The sequence below is a fragment of the Branchiostoma floridae genome, chromosome 19 (assembly GCF_000003815.2).
Source record: "Branchiostoma floridae strain S238N-H82 chromosome 19, Bfl_VNyyK, whole genome shotgun sequence".
Taxonomy (NCBI): Eukaryota; Metazoa; Chordata; class Leptocardii; order Amphioxiformes; family Branchiostomatidae; genus Branchiostoma; species Branchiostoma floridae.
This window is the reverse complement of record NC_049997.1, coordinates 14,217,588-14,236,377: the sequence shown is the minus strand read 5'-3', so window position 1 is coordinate 14,236,377 and position 18,790 is coordinate 14,217,588. Positions and strand designations below refer to the sequence as shown.

The window sequence follows — 18,790 nt, the reverse complement described above, 5'->3', positions numbered from 1 at the left end:
ATGGTTATAGCTTTTTTTTGCTATTCTAATATGGTTTCTTACATATCATGTCTTTATGTGCATATTTAGACTCAAACATTGATACTCTCTAAGTAGCTGTTAGAGGCCTACAATGACTCAAACATTTATTGTGAAAATATAAAACACAATGTGTACTAACTTGAGCTCCCTGTATCTGTAGTAGGAAATCCCTGCAACTATTGATCCAGCGATAGACAAGGCAATGAGAGCAATAGCCCAGGGAGGCAGTACCTCACAGTTGGGGTTGGAGTCTGGACATTGGCACCTAGTAAAAACAAGTAAACAGGTTTAACAACTTTAACTGTAAAACAAATACCTGAGTGTGCGGTTGACTAAACAGAATTCATTGATAAAATTGCTGCACAATCAAACTGAGAATAAAGTCATGGTTATACAATATAAATTATATATATATATTTTGATTCTTAACCGAATCACAGGACCACTTTGCTTGACATCTTAAAGCTTAATATGAAACCTTTAACATAAGTCAATGGATTACAATGTCACTGTACTTGATGTAGAGGTAATATTTGGAATACAAATGTAAGTTGGATGATTATCATTTAGAAAGTGTTGTTGTCATACTTGATTGCTTGTAAATGTCAGCTATTCTGCCTAGTGTCTCCATTGTATTGTCTCTGTTTCAATTCAAATAAAGTCAAAGTCAAGTGTAAGACTTATAGTATTGGAACAAACACTCAGACACTAATGCCTTACCAGTAGTGGTCAAGCCCATCGTGACACTCCTTTGGCCATGGACATGGACTGGACACACACTCATCAAAGTCTGTCTCACAGTAGCGCCCCACCCAGCCGGGAAGGCACTCACACTCATATCCATCGTATCCATCCGCACGTTTGGTGTGTGTGCAGTTCCAGTCATCCTCGATTCCTGTTTTATTGGGTAAAACATTACCACATCAAAAGCAATGAAAAGTATCAGAGAAACTGCATACAAACTTTTGATTTTGCTGTCAAACTAAGAAACAACAAAATTTCCAATTACATTCTGTTAACATTCAACACTTCCTTAGCAATGAAGGTATTAAATAATGAACATGTAATATCTAGTTGTTAAGCTCAGTTTTCCAATGGTCATGACAAGAAAAACAGGTGATACATTTTTATACACAGTCACTATAATGATAAAGGTTTATTGTACCAATGAAATTCCCTAGTGCACTCTTTTTGTCAAGTACATTTATAACCATGGAACACTGATTAAATTTTCCTGCTTAATATTCAGAATTGCAACCCTTTGCAGTAGGGTGAATGTCAGGTATTACAGCAACTACAGTCAAAAAGACCTCTCCATACCATTTTCTTAACAATAGCATAATCAGAATACACACCTCTGCAGGTAGCATTGTTGACACAAGGCATGTTGAGAATGTGCATGTCAAAGATCAGGCGCTCTGAGTACGCCCCTGCAGCATCGATGCCGATCAGGATAAACTCATCATGGCCGTAGAAGTTCTCTATGGGGACGTACGTCACCTGTGCCTTGATGAAGGTTCCTTCTGCTGGGATCTCTGAGGGACAGCAACAGGTGACAAGTCAAAAACAATAGTACTACATGTATTGACCTCTACATGCATGTGGGTTCAAAGTATCATATCCTAAAGGCTTATCAATTTCTGACTGTTCTTTTTTTTTACTTCAAGAACTGTTCAAGAACTACAGTGAGATTGTCATGTAACAGGAGATTGGTGAGGAAATTGGCTTGGCCTGGGTCCAAGGTTAATAGGTAGAAAAATGCAAATAGAGAGAAATTACTTTTATAATGAACAAAACAAGACAAGTAAAAAACTCTAAACATATCACAAAGGTAACCATTTTCTATTCCTTGCCATCTCCGATTGGCTTGTTTTGATACACCATACACCAATCTTCACATTATGCCTGTTAAACTTCACATAAAGTACTGTACCTGCAGGATCTGGTTCCAACAGTTGGACATATGCTGTTCCAAACGTTGCGTTGTACTGTTCCACCTGAAGTGTGTCGTAGTTATCAGGGTCCCACACTGTCACTACGATCTGGTACGGCTGGTAGTAGATGTTGGTCTCAATGTTTTGTTCAACAGTTACCTAGTAAGGAGAAGGTAGGAAGAAAGGTTAGGAAGAAATGTTGTACAATAAGAAGAGATTTTAAACATCTTCTGACAGATGACAGATCCAGCTGGAGATGCTCACTGTCCAGGCAGGTAAAACCAGGAGAAGCCAGATGTGCCCTGTGTGGCAGAGACTGTCATTCTCTGTTTAGCCACAGTTGATGCAGTAGAGCTGATATCGATTAGGACTTTACCACGGTCAATATTGACCGAAGGAGGCTATATAGCATGTAGCTTTCTCCCTAACAACAATATGACCAACCTCGAGCGTATTGTTCTCAGTCACAAGTCTCATCTGTCCATCTATTTCCACTGAGAACTCCGGCCAGTCATTCACGAAGATGACCTCGATGCTGAGGAGAGCCTGGGTCTCCAGGGCAGGGATGATGTCATCGTCCGTACGGTTCTCTCGGATGAAGATGGTGAGATTGTCAAATCCTGAAACACAGCACAATATAGAGACAGAGATTGATAACAGCCATTTTTGTGCATTAGTATTTTTTCTGTATTTGACAATATCACAGTCAGGCTGAATTATGTATGCAAACAACAGTACCTTACTGTAAATACTATAGCTAGTGTATAAATCTATACATAGTGAATACAGATGTTGTAAATAATATATAAATGATGAACATTAGAGATTAACTTAGAATTATATAACGTAAGGTTACCAGTTTACGGTCGATTTGTTAATAATGCCGTTTTATGGAAAGCGCGCAGGTCGGGAAGCGAAAAGCTGTCCTTAATTGGAAGACATCAAAGTCGGTCTGCGTCAAGCTCTGTGTGGCATCATATTTCTTCTGAGGATTTCTCGCCGTACGAGCGTCTTTAATAAACAAGTCTGCAGCCAAGAATTCTTCCAGGGTGACCAATTTACGGTCAGTTGGGTGTTTCTCCATGAGGTTATTTTTCTAAAGGACATATATCTGATCATTTCCCTTAAAAGTCCCCCACGTAGTTCACTGAGATAACACAATGGATAAATTGTTTACATATGGCCATGCCGCCACTTTGCATCGCCGATAAACATTATCGGTAAGTCATCTTTGCCCCAACAGAACGCCACTCAGAGCGCCATGCTGTTCGACAACTTGCACAATGCTACTCATAATAATGGCAACGCATTTGGATGTTGTTATCACCTGTATAGATAGGAACTGGCCTTGAAATGCGTTCAGTATACATGTGGCTTGCTCACGCCGTGCCCTCCCCACATAAATTAGCCCCAACAGCGCCCCTTGCGACAATTTCTCGCTCTCCAGTGCACCAAGCTTTAAACGGGCAAGTCACGTGATGCAACATGGCGTTCGAAAACTACCCGCTCGGCGAGGACAGTCACTTATTTTTATGCAGTTTATAAGAGTTTCCTTGGACAACATACATAAAATCACCATGCATTCTTGAGATAAGAACTCCAGGTTTGGTTTGAGGTGATGTTTCAATTCATAAAGAGTTTGTTGGATTTTAAAGAGGGGACGAAATAGACGTCTAGAATTACGATCAGAACCGGGTCATCTGTAATAGTGTTGTGTGCACTCAAGCGTAAATGTAAATTGTTGTCGGACTTTTCAGACGTGATTTGCTGGATGCAAAGTTATAGGATAAATAAGGCAAGACACATAGATGATATAAACGTACTTCTTTCCTACTCAAGAGAATTTTCTTTTTTACAATTGACCTCGAAGTCTGCATCCACCAAGAAGTGACCGTAAACTGGTCCTGCACGTAAACTGGTAACCTTACGTTACTATAATTTACTAATGAACTTTATTGCTCGACAATTGTACAGGATACAACGTATGGCAATGACTACTATATAGAGCTCTATTATTTGTCAGCAACACTTTTATCATAATCAAATTGTATATTCTATGAATATAAAATGTATATTCCCACAGTCATATAGAGATAATTAATATGATGTATGAAGTATAAAGACTTAGCATGATAAGATATGCATTGCACACATACAACAGCATTCATATGCACTTACTACATGTTTTCCATCAGTATTAACATTAATATTGATGAGTTAGAACTCACCCCACTCCTCCTTGAAGTTCTTGTATTGCAGGAGTCCATCCTCAGACAGAGAGATAGTTCCAAACTGTGCCACTTCCCCAGGGACTATCCCATAGATCAGGTCATCACCATCAGCATCATCTGATTCAATCCAGTACATCAGGGTCCCTGATTCACAACAATAGAGGTTTTAACATCAAAATCATGAAATTAACGTATAGATTTCAAGATTTTTAGAATCAATTTGAATGCCTCTTTTGGTGCATAATCATTATACAGTAAAACTAAAAGGTACAGCACTAAAAATCACTTTAAAGTGGTTACTATAGAGAAGTGCATGGACACTAGTACTACTCAGAGGAAGCTGGCAATGGTCAATCAAAGGTATGACCCAAAAGTGGTTAATAGGTTGACCTTATATTAGCTAAATGCAGTCAGGTGGTTACTGTACTATATTTGGTAAACCACTTACCAGAATCTTCCTCCATCCAAACTTGCAGAGTTGATGTAAACTCTGGAGGTTCGTTGGGGATCCCCTTCAGAGCGATGACCACAGCAAACTGAGTCTCCCTGCTGAAGTAGTGCACACTGGAGTCTGTGGACCTCCTGGTTCTCTGGCTACGTCGGGTTGGGTAGTTAGTGGAACAGACCTGCATAGTAGATTAAAACACGTCAAATGTCTTAATAGCAGAGTAGATCAGCAATGGCAACTTAAATTTGTATTGCAAATTGCAGAATGTGAATTTTGTATCATGGACTTTAAGACATTCATGTACACTTACATATGTTGTCAGAGTCCCGGCAACTTCATCCACCTCTGTCTGTCCATGTTCATTACAGGTACGAGAGGCATCATCCCATTCATCCAAGTCTAGCAGATAAAAGGAATTATTATAACAAAATTATCGGATTAATATTTGTTCTATAGAAACATTCTATACCAAAGTCTCTGAAGAATTTTTTCTATCTATAATAGCCACTCGATTTGTTGTGCTCTTATTGTAACTAAAATATTCTAGCGGGCAACTTAATTTTCAGTAAGCATAAGAATGAATGACAATTTTTCTATGCAATGTATTTGCTAACTGGTGGTTGCCTGGGGATGCTGATAAAGATTAGATTAGAATGGTTCTGCTGATGAAAATTTCCAAATTTTGCAACACTGCACAGTGCTGTACAAGTCTTTGAATACAATGCTTGTACATTCCATATTTCATGAATCAGATAAAGTTTCTTAGTAATACAGAAATACAGAAATACTACACCATAAACTTAGAGAGTTGTGATATCTTACACCCAGAAGTGTTTACGCGTCGGCTGTCTATTTCAAAGTTAGAGCACTTATAGATACCTTTGTTCCAAAAGATCAACAACTGCGTGAGTTCTGTCCAGTTGGCAGAGGGGTCAAAGGTGGTTGTTATGGCGAGGGAGTCGTTCAGCTCCACCTGGCCCACTGTCGTCAGGTAGAAACTGGGGTTCATGATGGTCTTGATCCTGGTAAGGACGAAAACATTGGTGGAATGATTTCAAGCTTTTTTTATTCTCAATGAACAACAATGAGTGCCACTGCCTGTCATGATGATCAATGTGTACAACAATGTGGATGTTTCTACAAACAAAATCATTGAGTGTAATCTGTAATAGGTAAGAAGTATTAGTTTAAAGTGGTCAGCTACATGTAAGTCCAGCATTAATATGCTATGTGTTTTGAGTAAACACAGGATGCATATGGTTCTGATACATGCTTTCATTATTCTAGTCCCTCTGAACTAAGGAGTCACAGTTTGAGACAGACACAACATGTACAACTGAACAACTCACTGAGCCTTCATGGCACCCAAAAAGCCTAGCTTTTAGTTTGATTGCACACAGTACAATAGTGTACAATAGTGGGACTATTAGAACAATGATGGGAGATCTAAGTACGACGTTGGGAAATCTGAGTACCATGGCTAGAGATTTGTAAGTACAAGGGTGAAAGATCTAAGTAAATGGTGGGAGATCTTAATATTGGAAGTGCCCCAAGAACAATGGTGGGAGATCTAACTTGTAGACTAGGATATGTGGTGATGAATTAATTCATAATCTACAGATAAAACTTCAGTTCAGTTTACCTTTATTTATACTGGTATAAATGCCCTATCGGCCTTACTTAACAATCAACAAATTTCCCTTTCTTACACCTACCTTCCCAGTAGGTACCGGGATGTCATGTTAGCTTCTATAGTGAGTGCAGGATCAGTGATGTAGGGGATGAAGTCATCGGAGGCATCTGAGCCGTACTCTTCAGCGATCCGAGCATCATCCAACATCCCAAAAGCTAGGGTGACTCCAGGGGACACCTCTGTAGAATGATAGATAAAACAGGGTCAGCATTGGGAGAAAACTCTTACTATTGCCATGTACTAATCATTAAGGAGTCAATAACGGGACATAATGTAGAAATATGGCGCCAAAATTTCAAATGATCTGAACTTGAAACTCTCCATTCAGATTGACATTTGCAACTTATTTCTAACTTATCTGCGTCATTTTGTCACATTTCTAGTGCTAATTAACAACGTCAAAGTAAGCCGCGACCAAATTCACTTACTTCCGGGTAGCCTACCGGAAGTAAGCCGACCGTAGATTTCCAAATCGACCGTTGCGGTCGCAGATCTCCGGAGCTTAGCGGGGACTTTCAACAAACTTCAGAAACGATTCGAGCGAACCACTGAACGCATTCTAAAGCGCACTTTGGCGCGCCGGCGAGTTGAATAAAATGGCGGACAACTCAAGCGGCGGAGGGAAGTGCGCATATTTCAAGACGTTCTCGCGGCTCAACAAAGTCGTATCCATACGTTGTAAATATTGCTGTGCAGTGTAATAAGGTAGACTCAACTCATAATGTAGAGAAATGACCGAAAAATGTGACTTTATTTTTACATTATGTCCCTTTAACATGTAATCTACGTTTCTCCCTCAGCATGAAGGTAGCCTTTGGCACAACATATTTCTTATGAGGTTAGGCAGTAGGGAGATGGAAAATAATCTATACAGTATATTGTAATGATTAACTAATCTATCATGGCAGTTATGTAGGATTTTTAACCTTCAGTCTACTAAGGAGAGCCATACAGCACCATATTTGTATAGTACATGTCAGGAGCAGGTTAAACATGTTGGCCATGGAAAATACTAAACCCAATTCCAAGTCTTTTCCAGGAATAATACATCAACATTACCTGACTTTTCATTCTCTTCTAACAACTGGCAAAACAGAATTTGCACAGGGACATATTTTATGATACTGACCACCCATGGCTGTTATTGTTAAGTCATAGTCATCTGGAGTGGACCTCTTCCTTCTCCTCCTGAGATCTGCACTGCTGGCACTCAGGGGCTGGCCTGGCTCAGCTGTCACAGCTTCATCCCCATCAGCTAATAATGGGGGTACAATACAGCGTTGTGACAACTTCATAATGTTTTATAATTTCAAACACTGTAAATGGGGAAATGTTCAACGTATGCTTTGCCAGTTTTCTCCGAGGATGAACTGAACTGAACTGATGTTCAGGGTTTGCATCACACTGCGTGTGCATTAGCTGCATTTACTATTAATGTATTGTTTTAACTGGGAACTAAATGTAATCACTAAATCACTGCAAATACCAGATTTCCCCTCCTAACAAAAATACAGTAATTCTGCATCATATTAATTTCTTAACCTCCAAGCAAGTCTAGAGGCAAGGCTATTCAGCCCTAGACTGAACATGCTTCTTGTGACAAATAGATCTGTAGAATTATATTGATTTTTGTTAAAAGTGGTTGAAGACAAAAGACAAAAATAGTTGTTGACTTACCTAGGGTGATGATGGGTCCATTACATGACTCAGTGCAGAGGTTTGAAGGATAACACATCTTCACACAGTTCATGGTACATCTGCAAGGTAGGAAAAAACATTAACTTTTCAAAGAAACCCTCAGATGACATAAAAGCTATACAAAAAATGTCATTTAATTTACAAGCATATCAAATTATGACAGAAAAAAGAACAATTCAAATACAATTACTAATCTTTCCTTTTATCACTTGGATAGATAATTTTTCTCACTTCTATAAGAGTGTATAGGAGTACACATCTCCATCTCTACATGTGTACCCCTTGGGTAAGCACTTCAGCAGGGAGCTACATGTAGTCCAACTATGTTCAACTGCTATAATAATTATTGTATACTCTTTTTCAGGCTGAGCCTGTGGTTTATTGTTGTAATCACTTATGGCAATGGTTTATGATAGGTACTTACGATCCTGGTGGAATGTTGTAGTTGGTGCCAGATGCAGAAGGAGTTGATGAACTAGGAGGAAGTTTCATCGAAAAACAATGTGAATATCTAAATAAGGTACTGCCACAGAAATGCAATATCATCATCATCATCATCGGTCGACGTGATCAAATGTAGACATGTTCGCACATGTCTACACACGACGGGGTTATACCGCCCCTTACGGGGTGACATACCCTTTCGTAGGCTAATTACAAGACGGGGATGCGCCAGGTCTCCCGTCCTGCAATATCATCAACATTAAATCCATTCCATTGGCTACTCATTACCTCAGAACATCAGACTTAAACATTATGTACTACTAGGTGAAAAAACACAAATTATCAATTAGGATTGGAGACTTTCTTATCAACTCTAGAAGCATTTTGTCAATTGTGTGGATTTTAAAACTTTTAGATTATATTAAATCAATAAACATTTACAGACTGATAGCTTGGAGAAGAGACTTGTCAGTGAAATTTTAAAATGCTATGTATGCTTGCACTATAGTACATCAAAATACAAATCAGCACCTACTCCTTTCATTAAATAAATACAAAATGCAAAATTCTCTACTGAAATAAGACTTTTCAACAAGAAACATTGCCCACACCTGCACTGTGAGACGCTGTCTTTTGCGTTAGGATTAGCCTCCATGTAACTGGAGGCAGACTTCTGTGCCTCTACATCCGATGTGCTGGGCTTGGTCTCAGCTTCAACAAAACAGGCTAGGTCAATGGGTTTGGGGAGGGCCGACACGTTGGCCACCACCACGTCAGAAATGTAGAGGTGGCCGTCCCTGATGGCGACCGTACCCGCGCCGTTGGTCGCAACTTGGATGTAGGGAACCGTGAACTCACCATCTTCACCACACAATTTAATGCCCACCACTGTGAACAAGAACACACGATTAATATAGTCACTGGGACATATCCAAGAAATCCTTAGAACAAATATATACTAACAATAAGGTTAGTTAATCTTGCATCTTCTTACAAAATTTACATGTACATGATTGTTAACATCTACATTTTGTCCAAACAAACTTATACACCAAACAGAGGTTTTTCCTGCCTTTTCCCTTTGACTTTTACATACATAATGTACATGTATGTAAAATGAATTGACTTACATGTACAACAGACATTGCAAAATTTCATGTAAGATGGTCAGTTCAGCTTCAATTTAGTATGCACTGGTCACTAAATTTGTTTATTACAAATGTGAGTTCTTTTAAGCATAGCTACATGTGGGTGATCAAAAAGCTAACTATAAAGGCTGTTCATGTGTCAAAGTCAGTATTGGAGTTTTTCATACATGTTTTGTTTATTCCTTCATCCGTTGGTTTCTGGAAAGAAACTCCACATTCTTTTCCGTTGCTGCTCTTCTTGGCGACAGGTGTCGTTGGCGTGTCAAATTCTGCAGTTCCGAGTGCAGTGGTCTCTATATCAATGTCTGGTGGCAGTAACTGTACTGTAACACCTGTTGAGATAGATATCACACTATCAATGTCAATCCTACTTTGATCTAATACATGACGATCAAAATACTTCATATCTGCACTGGTGCACGTCACATTGAAAACAAGAAATAAAAATCTCAAACCCCCATAAAATATTAAGTCTTTCTTTTATCTTTATGAATTTTTCTAATGGATTAATGTGGATTAATTTATGATTCTGTATAATGTATTTTCCCACTGGCTATTGTATGGCAACAAACATGCATATAGCACTGTAAATTGAAGACAGGAAATGACATAACCTATTCTATGATCTTTCTGGGACCTTTGACCTACTTTCCTGTCAATATCATCTTGCTCAGCATGTGGAAACCAGACAGTGGTTAATCTTACCTGATGTAGTACCAGTCCCAATAAGTCCTGCCTTGTTGACAGCCTTCAAGGCTACATAACAGGTGTGGTTGTTTAGAAGTCGACCTGCCAAGGTGCTGTTCTCTGCAGTCTGGTTGATTCCCACAGATTCGTAGTCCTGAAGCTGTGTGCCATCATTGTCAAATATGGCCCAGAAGATTTCCTGTGTTAACAAAAGATCAGAGAACAGTTTACAAAAGATGCAAAGCACACAACGAAGGGTAAATATCATTCAAAACGAAGTCTCTTACATAGTTACGTTTTCCCCCTCATGACAATTGCTGACCCACTCCCAACTACAGACTTGCCTATGTCTCATGACTAACTCCAAACCATGGTCCAGTGTTGGACAAGTCTTCTGAAATTTACTTGAATGTCCTATCGGGCAAGTACATAAAAAATCTACTTGCCCGAATCAACTTTTCACTTGCCCAAAATGTATTTGACATTCTTTCTATGTATTTTCACTTCCAGCAATGGAATTCTTTTAAAATTGGCTTTATCTTTCTGTGTTGACCAATGCTTGATGCCATGACTGTGAAAAGGAACAAGTACATCATAACTTCACTCATGGAAAAATCTTACTTGTCCTATCGGACAAGTGGGGTAAGGCATACACTAGCCCAATTGGCACTTTCACTTGCCCAGGACAATCGGGCTAGTGGACTTGTCCAACCCTGATGGTCTGGAGAAGGCCAGGGGGCCATGGTCAGTTTTGTTTGACAGGGGCTTTACCTTGATTCCACTGTCTGAGTCTGTGAACCTCCAGTAAGCCTTGATGGTGTCATTGGACTGTTGGTAGGATGTTGGCTTGTCACCCTGTGCCTTATCAAAGTGGAACGATGACTCCAACGTTGGAGGGGTCATGTCAATGTAGAAGCCATTAGAAGTAGTGTTCACAGTCTGGCCCTTTGCAGACAAGGCTCTCACTGTGGGAAAAAAGAATGATTCAACAAAATTTGGTTAGTACCTGAAATACTAGTAATATTACCAGTGGGTTTCTCTTAGTTATAGTACACATATCTAGAATCAAATTTCTATTTCAGGATTGCACTGTTCTATAATTCTTTTGTCTATTAAGTCTATTTGTGCCAATTCTTGTGTAAGCAGGTCAGAATTTGTTACTAAGGAAAAGCTGAACTCATTTTAAGACCAAAATGAAATAATATGTCACATAAAGTTCATGTTCGGATAAAGAAGAAAAATACTCTTCAAATGTTACTTACTCTTTAACTTTGACATACATTTGTATGACCCACACTGTGCATGCACATTTCAAACTAATCATCACACACCAGTCTGCAATACAACATTACTACTATACACTCTAACCTATGAGTTTGTAAGGGATGGCATAGGTCTCCTCCTCCCCATCCTCATCTGTGACTGTTCTGGTGGTGGGGAGGGCGAGGTCGGTCAGGTTGAACTTGACCTCGATGTTCTCACTAGCCTGGCCGTCACATGTGGGGTCACAGGCAAACCTGCTGCATCCATCCAGACACGCGATACATGGGTCGTAGATCTGTGGAAAGGTAGCAACAATTACTGTAAACTCAATCATGTTTTTGTGAGGGCATAATATTGTAGTAGGAGGGTGAACTAGCTTTCTTGAAGTGTTTTAAGTTAAACTTTGCAATTGACACAGTGTACACTCAGTAATTACATGAAACTGAATACATTAAACAGTTATGGAAAAATGGTGAAAATGGAGCCATCGTGAATATTTAAAGATGTACAGTATATTAGATTTTGAATATTCTCAGAGCCTCACTTTTTATGGTGCTGAAATGCCATCCAGGTAAAAAAGAACCGGTCCAACAAGTATTTATGTTAGATGTTTTGATAACAAATTGTATAATAGCCACTTCAAGATGTAAGTTTCAGATGTTGGATATTCTCAGAGGCACAGCTTTTCATGGTGCTGAAATGCCATCCAGGTAAAAAAGAAGGTTCAGCAAGTATTTATGGTGGATGTGTTGATAACAAATCGTATAATAGCCTCTTCAAGATGTACAGTATTAGATTTTATATATTGTCAGAGCCCCGCTTTTCATGGTGCTGAAATGCCATCCACCCACAAATGAGATCTGACAAGCATTTCTTGTAGATGTAATGATAAGAAAGTTTATGATAGCCTCTTCAAGATGCATAGTATTAGTTGTTTGATAATCTCAGAGACAGAGCTTTCCATGGTGCTGAAATACCATCCAGGTAAAAAAGGATCTGACAAATATTTATGTTGGATGTGTTGACAACAAATTGTACCATAGCCCTTTAGATACATTTTTTAAATTATTTTGCAATGTTACAGCTCTCAGATCTTTTTTTGAAAGACATGTATTTTTCAAAGGACATTGTGTGTATAATGCAATGTAAAACCAAGTCAAATGCTGGCATGGTATTTGAAGGTAGAAAATGGGGCAAACATTTTTTATTTTTTATTTGCTTGGTTCCATAATGATACATGTCTGTCTGTGAGGTGACCCCCCTCTTTGTGTAAATCAAAGAACCCACCACACTTATCACTAATGGGGTCCATCAATGTATCTGTGGATCTGACCTATCAGACTGGTGCATTGTGAACTTACTCATCATCATCCGGGCATGCTGGTTGGATGGATGGCCATGACTCTCTTCCTCCATCCTTCCCTATCCTCCATTGCCTTGGGCAGTTCTTGTAGTATGTAGGGGCTTACTAATAAGTACAAACCTGGTGTGTAACATTTTGTGGTGGTTTACCAGTTAAACAAACAAATAAACAAACCTCTCTGAAGTCCACGACTTGGTACGCAGTGCCATTCACATCTTCCGACATCACCCCTCCGTAGTACTTGATGATTGGTGCAGTGTTGCCTCTCCACGGGCGGCCATATCTGCACAGTACATCACTGGGTGGGGGGAGTCTGTAACAAGAATAAAGGGCAAAAGATATCAACTTTGCAACTCTTTTTTAACCAGCAGTGCCAAAAATTTAGGGCAAAAGATGTCAATGTTTCAAGTCTCTTTACAAGCATTAAAGACTGAACCTGAGTATTTGCATAGTGTAATCTACTACACCAGTAATGCATGTCACTAGAACTTCTTCAGCCTATGACCATTATAAAGACTCCCAAAAGTGATGGAAAGTACAAATAAAAGAGGACACAGGACTAGCACTAGAAGATACTGAAACAATAAGTGAGTTCATGGTTCCAACTATGCATGCTCAGTCAGTGTGATGTATTGATAGTAAATGAATGATATGTAAAGTTGAGGGCCATGGAGAAATAAGCAAACCAATGGGTGGACATGTAAAGAGCATGGCCAAGACAAGAACTGAGTTTTTACATGTTAGGGGCCTTCACCTTTGACCTCATATATGCTTATAGTTGAAACCATGAACCTGCTTATAGCTAAGGGCTGTGCTGCCTGGCAAGTCATAATAAGAGATGCAAGGGGCCAATACCTTGCCAGATCATCCACATGTATCATATTTCCTTTTTTAAAAGACAATATGCATTATCTTTACATGATTATGAATCTCAGACCCATACTCATAATTGACAAATGTGCTACTCACATGACTCTTCGGAAATAAGCGTAGGTTTCAAATGGGTTGAACTTGTCCTCCAGTTCTGGCACCTGGTTATCCTTGTTCCACATGCTGAACATGAGCTTGGTGGTGTCGTTGAAGGCAGGGAGCCCGGAAATCATGGCCCACATCTGGTCATCTATGTACAGCTCTAAGGACCAGTCCTCCTGCAAGCAGAATTATACAAAGAAAAAACATGAGATCAGCGTTCTAGCTAGCCTGGATTTTAATTAAAATCCTGTCAAAGATGCGACAATCCTATTGGGTCTTGAGGTATGCTCCATGGGAAAAATTTGAAATCGAGGCCCTCTGAAATGCTATTTTCTTTATTTTGAGGGGCCAATGTGCTGGTTCAATGAATATCCTTATTTGCCAAATTTTTGTCGGTCACAAAGGATGGAATGGGCAAGATTTTTGTCCATCCCCAGCAGCAAAATTCTGTCAGGTCGGATGCTGGCCAGAACCCTGTATGAGACAACACGTCGGTAGAACGTATTGCGAATGAGCGAACACTGGTTGGTTTTTTTTTAACGTTGCATTGAAATCCCGCTTGTTGCACAGTATATTTTAGAGACATGGTTTCATGTAAAACGTACACGGAGTTTTACTCTTATATACATTGTACGCACACACTTTCTTAAATGCAGACCTTTAGTAAACTGGGAGATTAACATGTTCGTCCCCAGCAGCAAAATTCTGTCAGGACAGATGCTGGCTAGAACCCTGTATGAGACATTTAAAAAAAGTCACATGTCCTTTCCAAGTAGGTGTGGCAAAATGAAGACAAAAGAATCTTTCAGTCATTTGTGTTATGAGTGTTGTGTTGGATAAAAAAGTATAGAAAAAAACACAGAAAATACTTAGTATTAGTCTAGTATTAACGTGTTACTGCCTTCATTGAAAGTTTTTAAAAAAAATTATTAACTCTTATAGTGGCCTAGTATGACCCTTTTCTAGCCATCGCCACCTCCCTACCAAATACTTCGGCTCCATAAGCAGAGAAATGATTGAAATAAGTTATGATTGTAAGTTATGACACACAACTTACCAGACTTTCCCAAGTTGTTCGCTTGAACACAAATTTGTAGGTGTACCATTGTCTTGATGGGTCAAAGTTCAGGTAGACGTCCTTGTACGTGGGATTGTACACATCATTGTGGTATCGGCACCACAGAATCAGCTTTGAGTTTGACGTCCCTTTATAAAAATACAAGGTAATCATGGCTTAAGCAGCAATGATGACTGTCACAAGGCTCATTATATTTCCTTACTTAACAGCACATCAAAACATTACAAGGAGGACATTAAGACTAAGTGATCTACTGCTTATTAAACTTTTTTCATGCACAGTAAAAGAAGAATGAAAGAAGCCATGCATATACAGCAATATCTTGTTGGTGGAATACTATAAACTGTCTGAAATTTATGACCCAATGATCAAAATGTTACATGTTTTATCTGCATAAAGTCACGTCATGAAATGGTGGCTTGCTTATTTCATGACTAAGACTTGTGGTCTGGGAAAATTTGGGAAAGTCCTATTTTCACTTTGTGTTGGAAATAATATATCAGCTTCATCCTGCTTCCGCATGTAATTATACATGTACTGGTACTATAGATTTTCCTGGCAAAAAATCATATTTCATATTTTGGCTTTTTTCTTCATACAAATCAAAACTAGATTTGCAAATTTGCTTTAGCTAAAATCTGTCCTACCCGAGGGATGGATCTGCATGCCGCAGGCACTCTGGGTGACAAATCGTTCGTTCTCGTCTCCCTCGTAAGTCTCTCCGGACACCGGATCTGGAATGACCGCGAAGGGCGGGGCGTCTGATGCTGCCGTACTCGTGTCCTGAGTCTCAGGTTCAGGCTCTTCTACCACCGTGTACCTACTGCAGGTACAGGTTGGGCAATACTTCTGCAAAGGGAAAGGAACAAGATGGTTGATCAACTTCTCAATCTGCTTTATCTACACATTGGGCAACATGTCTGCAAAAACAAAGGGACATGTTGGTGTAGCAGTCTTGGTGATTAACATGTTCTGAACATGCTATGGTCATATCTTTTGAGTGGCAGGTAGCTTATGGGCTTGGAAAAATTGGTGTTGGTTAGGGCTACCTATCAACCTTTCTTGAAACTGCAGGCTTATTTTTGTTGTAAAATTTGAAAGACGACAAATCAAAAAGGGATGATATCCTTCAATCTTAGAAGTTAGAGCACCTCAGCTAGTCAATCCTTAGATCTGAGGTTGGAGGTAAGAATTAAAAATCGTCAGAACAAAAGGGCATACAAAAATCGTCAGAACAAAAGGGCATACAATCTTGATTATAAAGATAACATCTGGGCCAGCAATTGACTTCTAGACAGACTTACAGAGTCGCTATCACTCAAGCAGCAGTCCATGCAGTAGTTGAAGTCCCCCACAGTACCGTCAGGACCAGTGTAGAACAGCACATTGGTAACAGCTATGCCTGAAGCAGCTCGGATGTCAACCTGTGTGAATGTAAAAAAAAAATTATGCAGTATCTTTTAAAGTCACACACTAAGATCTAATACTTTTAATTCTGAGCCATTATTGTTATAAACATGGCTTCTTATATGTCCATGTACAGGTACATCAAGAGCTTTTAATCGTTCCCTAATAGAAAGAGATAATTTGTCAAAATCAATTATTATCATTATTTCATCATTTACATACCTGATAAGTCCCACCCTTCTGCATATCAGCAGGCCTGTATATGGCACCAGTGTACAGCTGTGGTTTCTGGACATCCCGAATCATGGTGATCTTTATATCATCACCGTTTTCTGATATCTTAACCTTGGGAAAAAGGCATAGCATTAAAAGTCAAGAATTTCCTATTACTGTATTATATCTTCAACTAAAGTTTGCAAACATTAGCAGTATGTCCATTATAAGGATGGAGTTTTCTTTTGCGCAACAGTCTCTTACTGTCTGTTATGTTTGGGTGTCTATCAGACATCTTCCTCAGAGTTTCTAACTGGAGTGCTCTATTTCTTGCCGCTATATGTAGCCAAAATAGAATCCCAAACGTGGCTAAGTTTGTACCCCCCTTGTCCACGTTCATCACTGGGGTTGACTTAAAAGCGTCACCAACATTGGCTACATATAGCGGTGGGAAGCAGTACTACTCAAGTTAAAAGCTCTGAGGAAGATGTCTGACATCAAAACGTAAGCAGGTACGATACAGTACTGGTAGTGTAAAACAAAACACCAAATGAATAATATCCTATGTTCTACCGACCTGATGAAATTATTCTCAGAAGCAGTATGGCTAATTGAGATGATTCAAAATTTGGCCGAACAACCATTAACATTCCAAGATGTACCATATCTCACCTGTTTAGCCCTGAAGGTGGCATTCCAACAGTTGGATGTGTCCTGGCACATTCCCCATAGCTTGTCGGTGGTGACTTCCTGCCAGGTCCCGTCAGTAAAGGGGGAGGGGGTCCGGGGACACTCTTCAGCCCCTGGGTCCGCAAGGTGCAGGAACATACCTGGAGCAATGGGATGAAAAGAAATCAGCTGGGACAATTCTACACTAGATGCTTAAATCGACTTGTAGAAGATTCAAAGTAATAAATTTTAGTTAAAAAAGCCGCTATCTAAAAGGCAAGGTTAATTTTTTTTATTGTTAGATATTTATAAATATCAGCAAAAATTCGAGAAGACTTAAGCTAAGGCTTTCGCCTACTACAGCTGCTGCAGTAATAATGATTCTATCAGCCATCCATATGTCTTTGCCATAGTTGAAGCTAATAATGCTAGGGTCACATTTCCAAACACTCAGGTGCCCTGCCTGGATATTTTTTGTGAAGATTGAAAGAATTTGATAAAGAAGACAACAAAACACACAAAACTTTGTTAAAAAACCCAGATGTATTAAGCATTGTGTGAATGTATAGATTCATATAGTTACGTTAAATTCTTTGCCCTTGCAAACAGCCCGTCAGGCCTCGGTTTGGAAAATAGTAACCCCACCATACATAAGATAATTACATCCAAAGAATGTTTATTAAAATCAAGAGAAACTGTTACTGAACCTGGCAGTATTGTGTTGTCTCCATGGTACTCCAGGTCTTCAGTATAGTTGTGCCCATCCACCAGGGAACCGATGGAGATTTTGGACAGGTCATAGATGATGGGGGCGGACACAGTCAGGATGGACGACCCAGCATTGTTGGTCACCCTCAGGTGGACATAGTAAGGGATGTTGGTCTGTCGGACAAAAAGTTGAAGGAAATAGTGAGCAATTGGATGGTCTCAATCATGATGTTTCTGACCTAGGGCAAAGAGTTGCTGTTACAGTTCCAATCATGTAACCCATAACCTTGAGTGGCCTTCATGGTTACGTGGTGACCATTGAGTAAAAAAAAAAATGTAATTCTGTTTGGAACAGCACAGTCAAGTTATGTACAATTGGTGCAAGTCAGCTCAATATCTAAATTAATTATTAACACTGTGAGTTCGTATACAGTCACATGTTTTAAGAAAAGGGAAGAGGCATGTAAATGTTAGATTTAGTGATAGCATAGCTGCAGATGTATTGTTTATTCAATTGTAATACTACATGTAATAGTACTTAGTCTTTAGTATCCCATCATGGGATTTGTTGCATTTAGCCCACTTGGGCAGGAACATGTAAATAAAGATCATATTATTAGTGCTAATCCAAAGAGTCATCTACATTGTACACTTTGAAAAGAATGGAAATTGGCTTTTAATAACAGATATAACATAATTATAAAATATCACCATATTGAAAGTTGATAATAGGACAACAGATTGGAAACTTTGTTGTTCAATATGTAGAAACAGCCAGAGGAAGGCACCAAGAGTCAATGAAGGTAACAAAAA

The 18,790-nt window shown here is 39.3% G+C and overlaps 1 protein-coding gene across 1 annotated transcript in view; it reads right to left on the bottom strand.

The window, feature by feature from the left end:
• Window positions 1–18,790, bottom strand: part of LOC118406510 — a 95,951-nt gene that overhangs the window by 2,312 nt on the left and 74,849 nt on the right. Inside the window, exons 93-118 of the mRNA XM_035806571.1 lie at window positions 17,977–18,151; window positions 17,273–17,430; window positions 16,610–16,732; window positions 16,285–16,404; window positions 15,628–15,829; window positions 14,960–15,108; window positions 13,900–14,078; window positions 13,105–13,243; window positions 11,673–11,862; window positions 11,076–11,269; window positions 10,323–10,503; window positions 9,785–9,949; window positions 9,081–9,357; window positions 8,450–8,500; window positions 8,005–8,084; window positions 7,457–7,582; window positions 6,350–6,506; window positions 5,514–5,656; window positions 4,945–5,033; window positions 4,635–4,812; window positions 4,184–4,330; window positions 2,400–2,575; window positions 1,955–2,114; window positions 1,377–1,556; window positions 742–916; window positions 161–286 (exon numbers count right to left, since the gene is read on the bottom strand). Of these exons, the coding sequence (XP_035662464.1) occupies window positions 161–286; window positions 742–916; window positions 1,377–1,556; window positions 1,955–2,114; window positions 2,400–2,575; window positions 4,184–4,330; window positions 4,635–4,812; window positions 4,945–5,033; window positions 5,514–5,656; window positions 6,350–6,506; window positions 7,457–7,582; window positions 8,005–8,084; window positions 8,450–8,500; window positions 9,081–9,357; window positions 9,785–9,949; window positions 10,323–10,503; window positions 11,076–11,269; window positions 11,673–11,862; window positions 13,105–13,243; window positions 13,900–14,078; window positions 14,960–15,108; window positions 15,628–15,829; window positions 16,285–16,404; window positions 16,610–16,732; window positions 17,273–17,430; window positions 17,977–18,151 (4,040 nt within the window). The remainder of the gene's footprint in view (window positions 1–160; window positions 287–741; window positions 917–1,376; window positions 1,557–1,954; window positions 2,115–2,399; window positions 2,576–4,183; window positions 4,331–4,634; window positions 4,813–4,944; window positions 5,034–5,513; window positions 5,657–6,349; window positions 6,507–7,456; window positions 7,583–8,004; window positions 8,085–8,449; window positions 8,501–9,080; window positions 9,358–9,784; window positions 9,950–10,322; window positions 10,504–11,075; window positions 11,270–11,672; window positions 11,863–13,104; window positions 13,244–13,899; window positions 14,079–14,959; window positions 15,109–15,627; window positions 15,830–16,284; window positions 16,405–16,609; window positions 16,733–17,272; window positions 17,431–17,976; window positions 18,152–18,790) is intronic.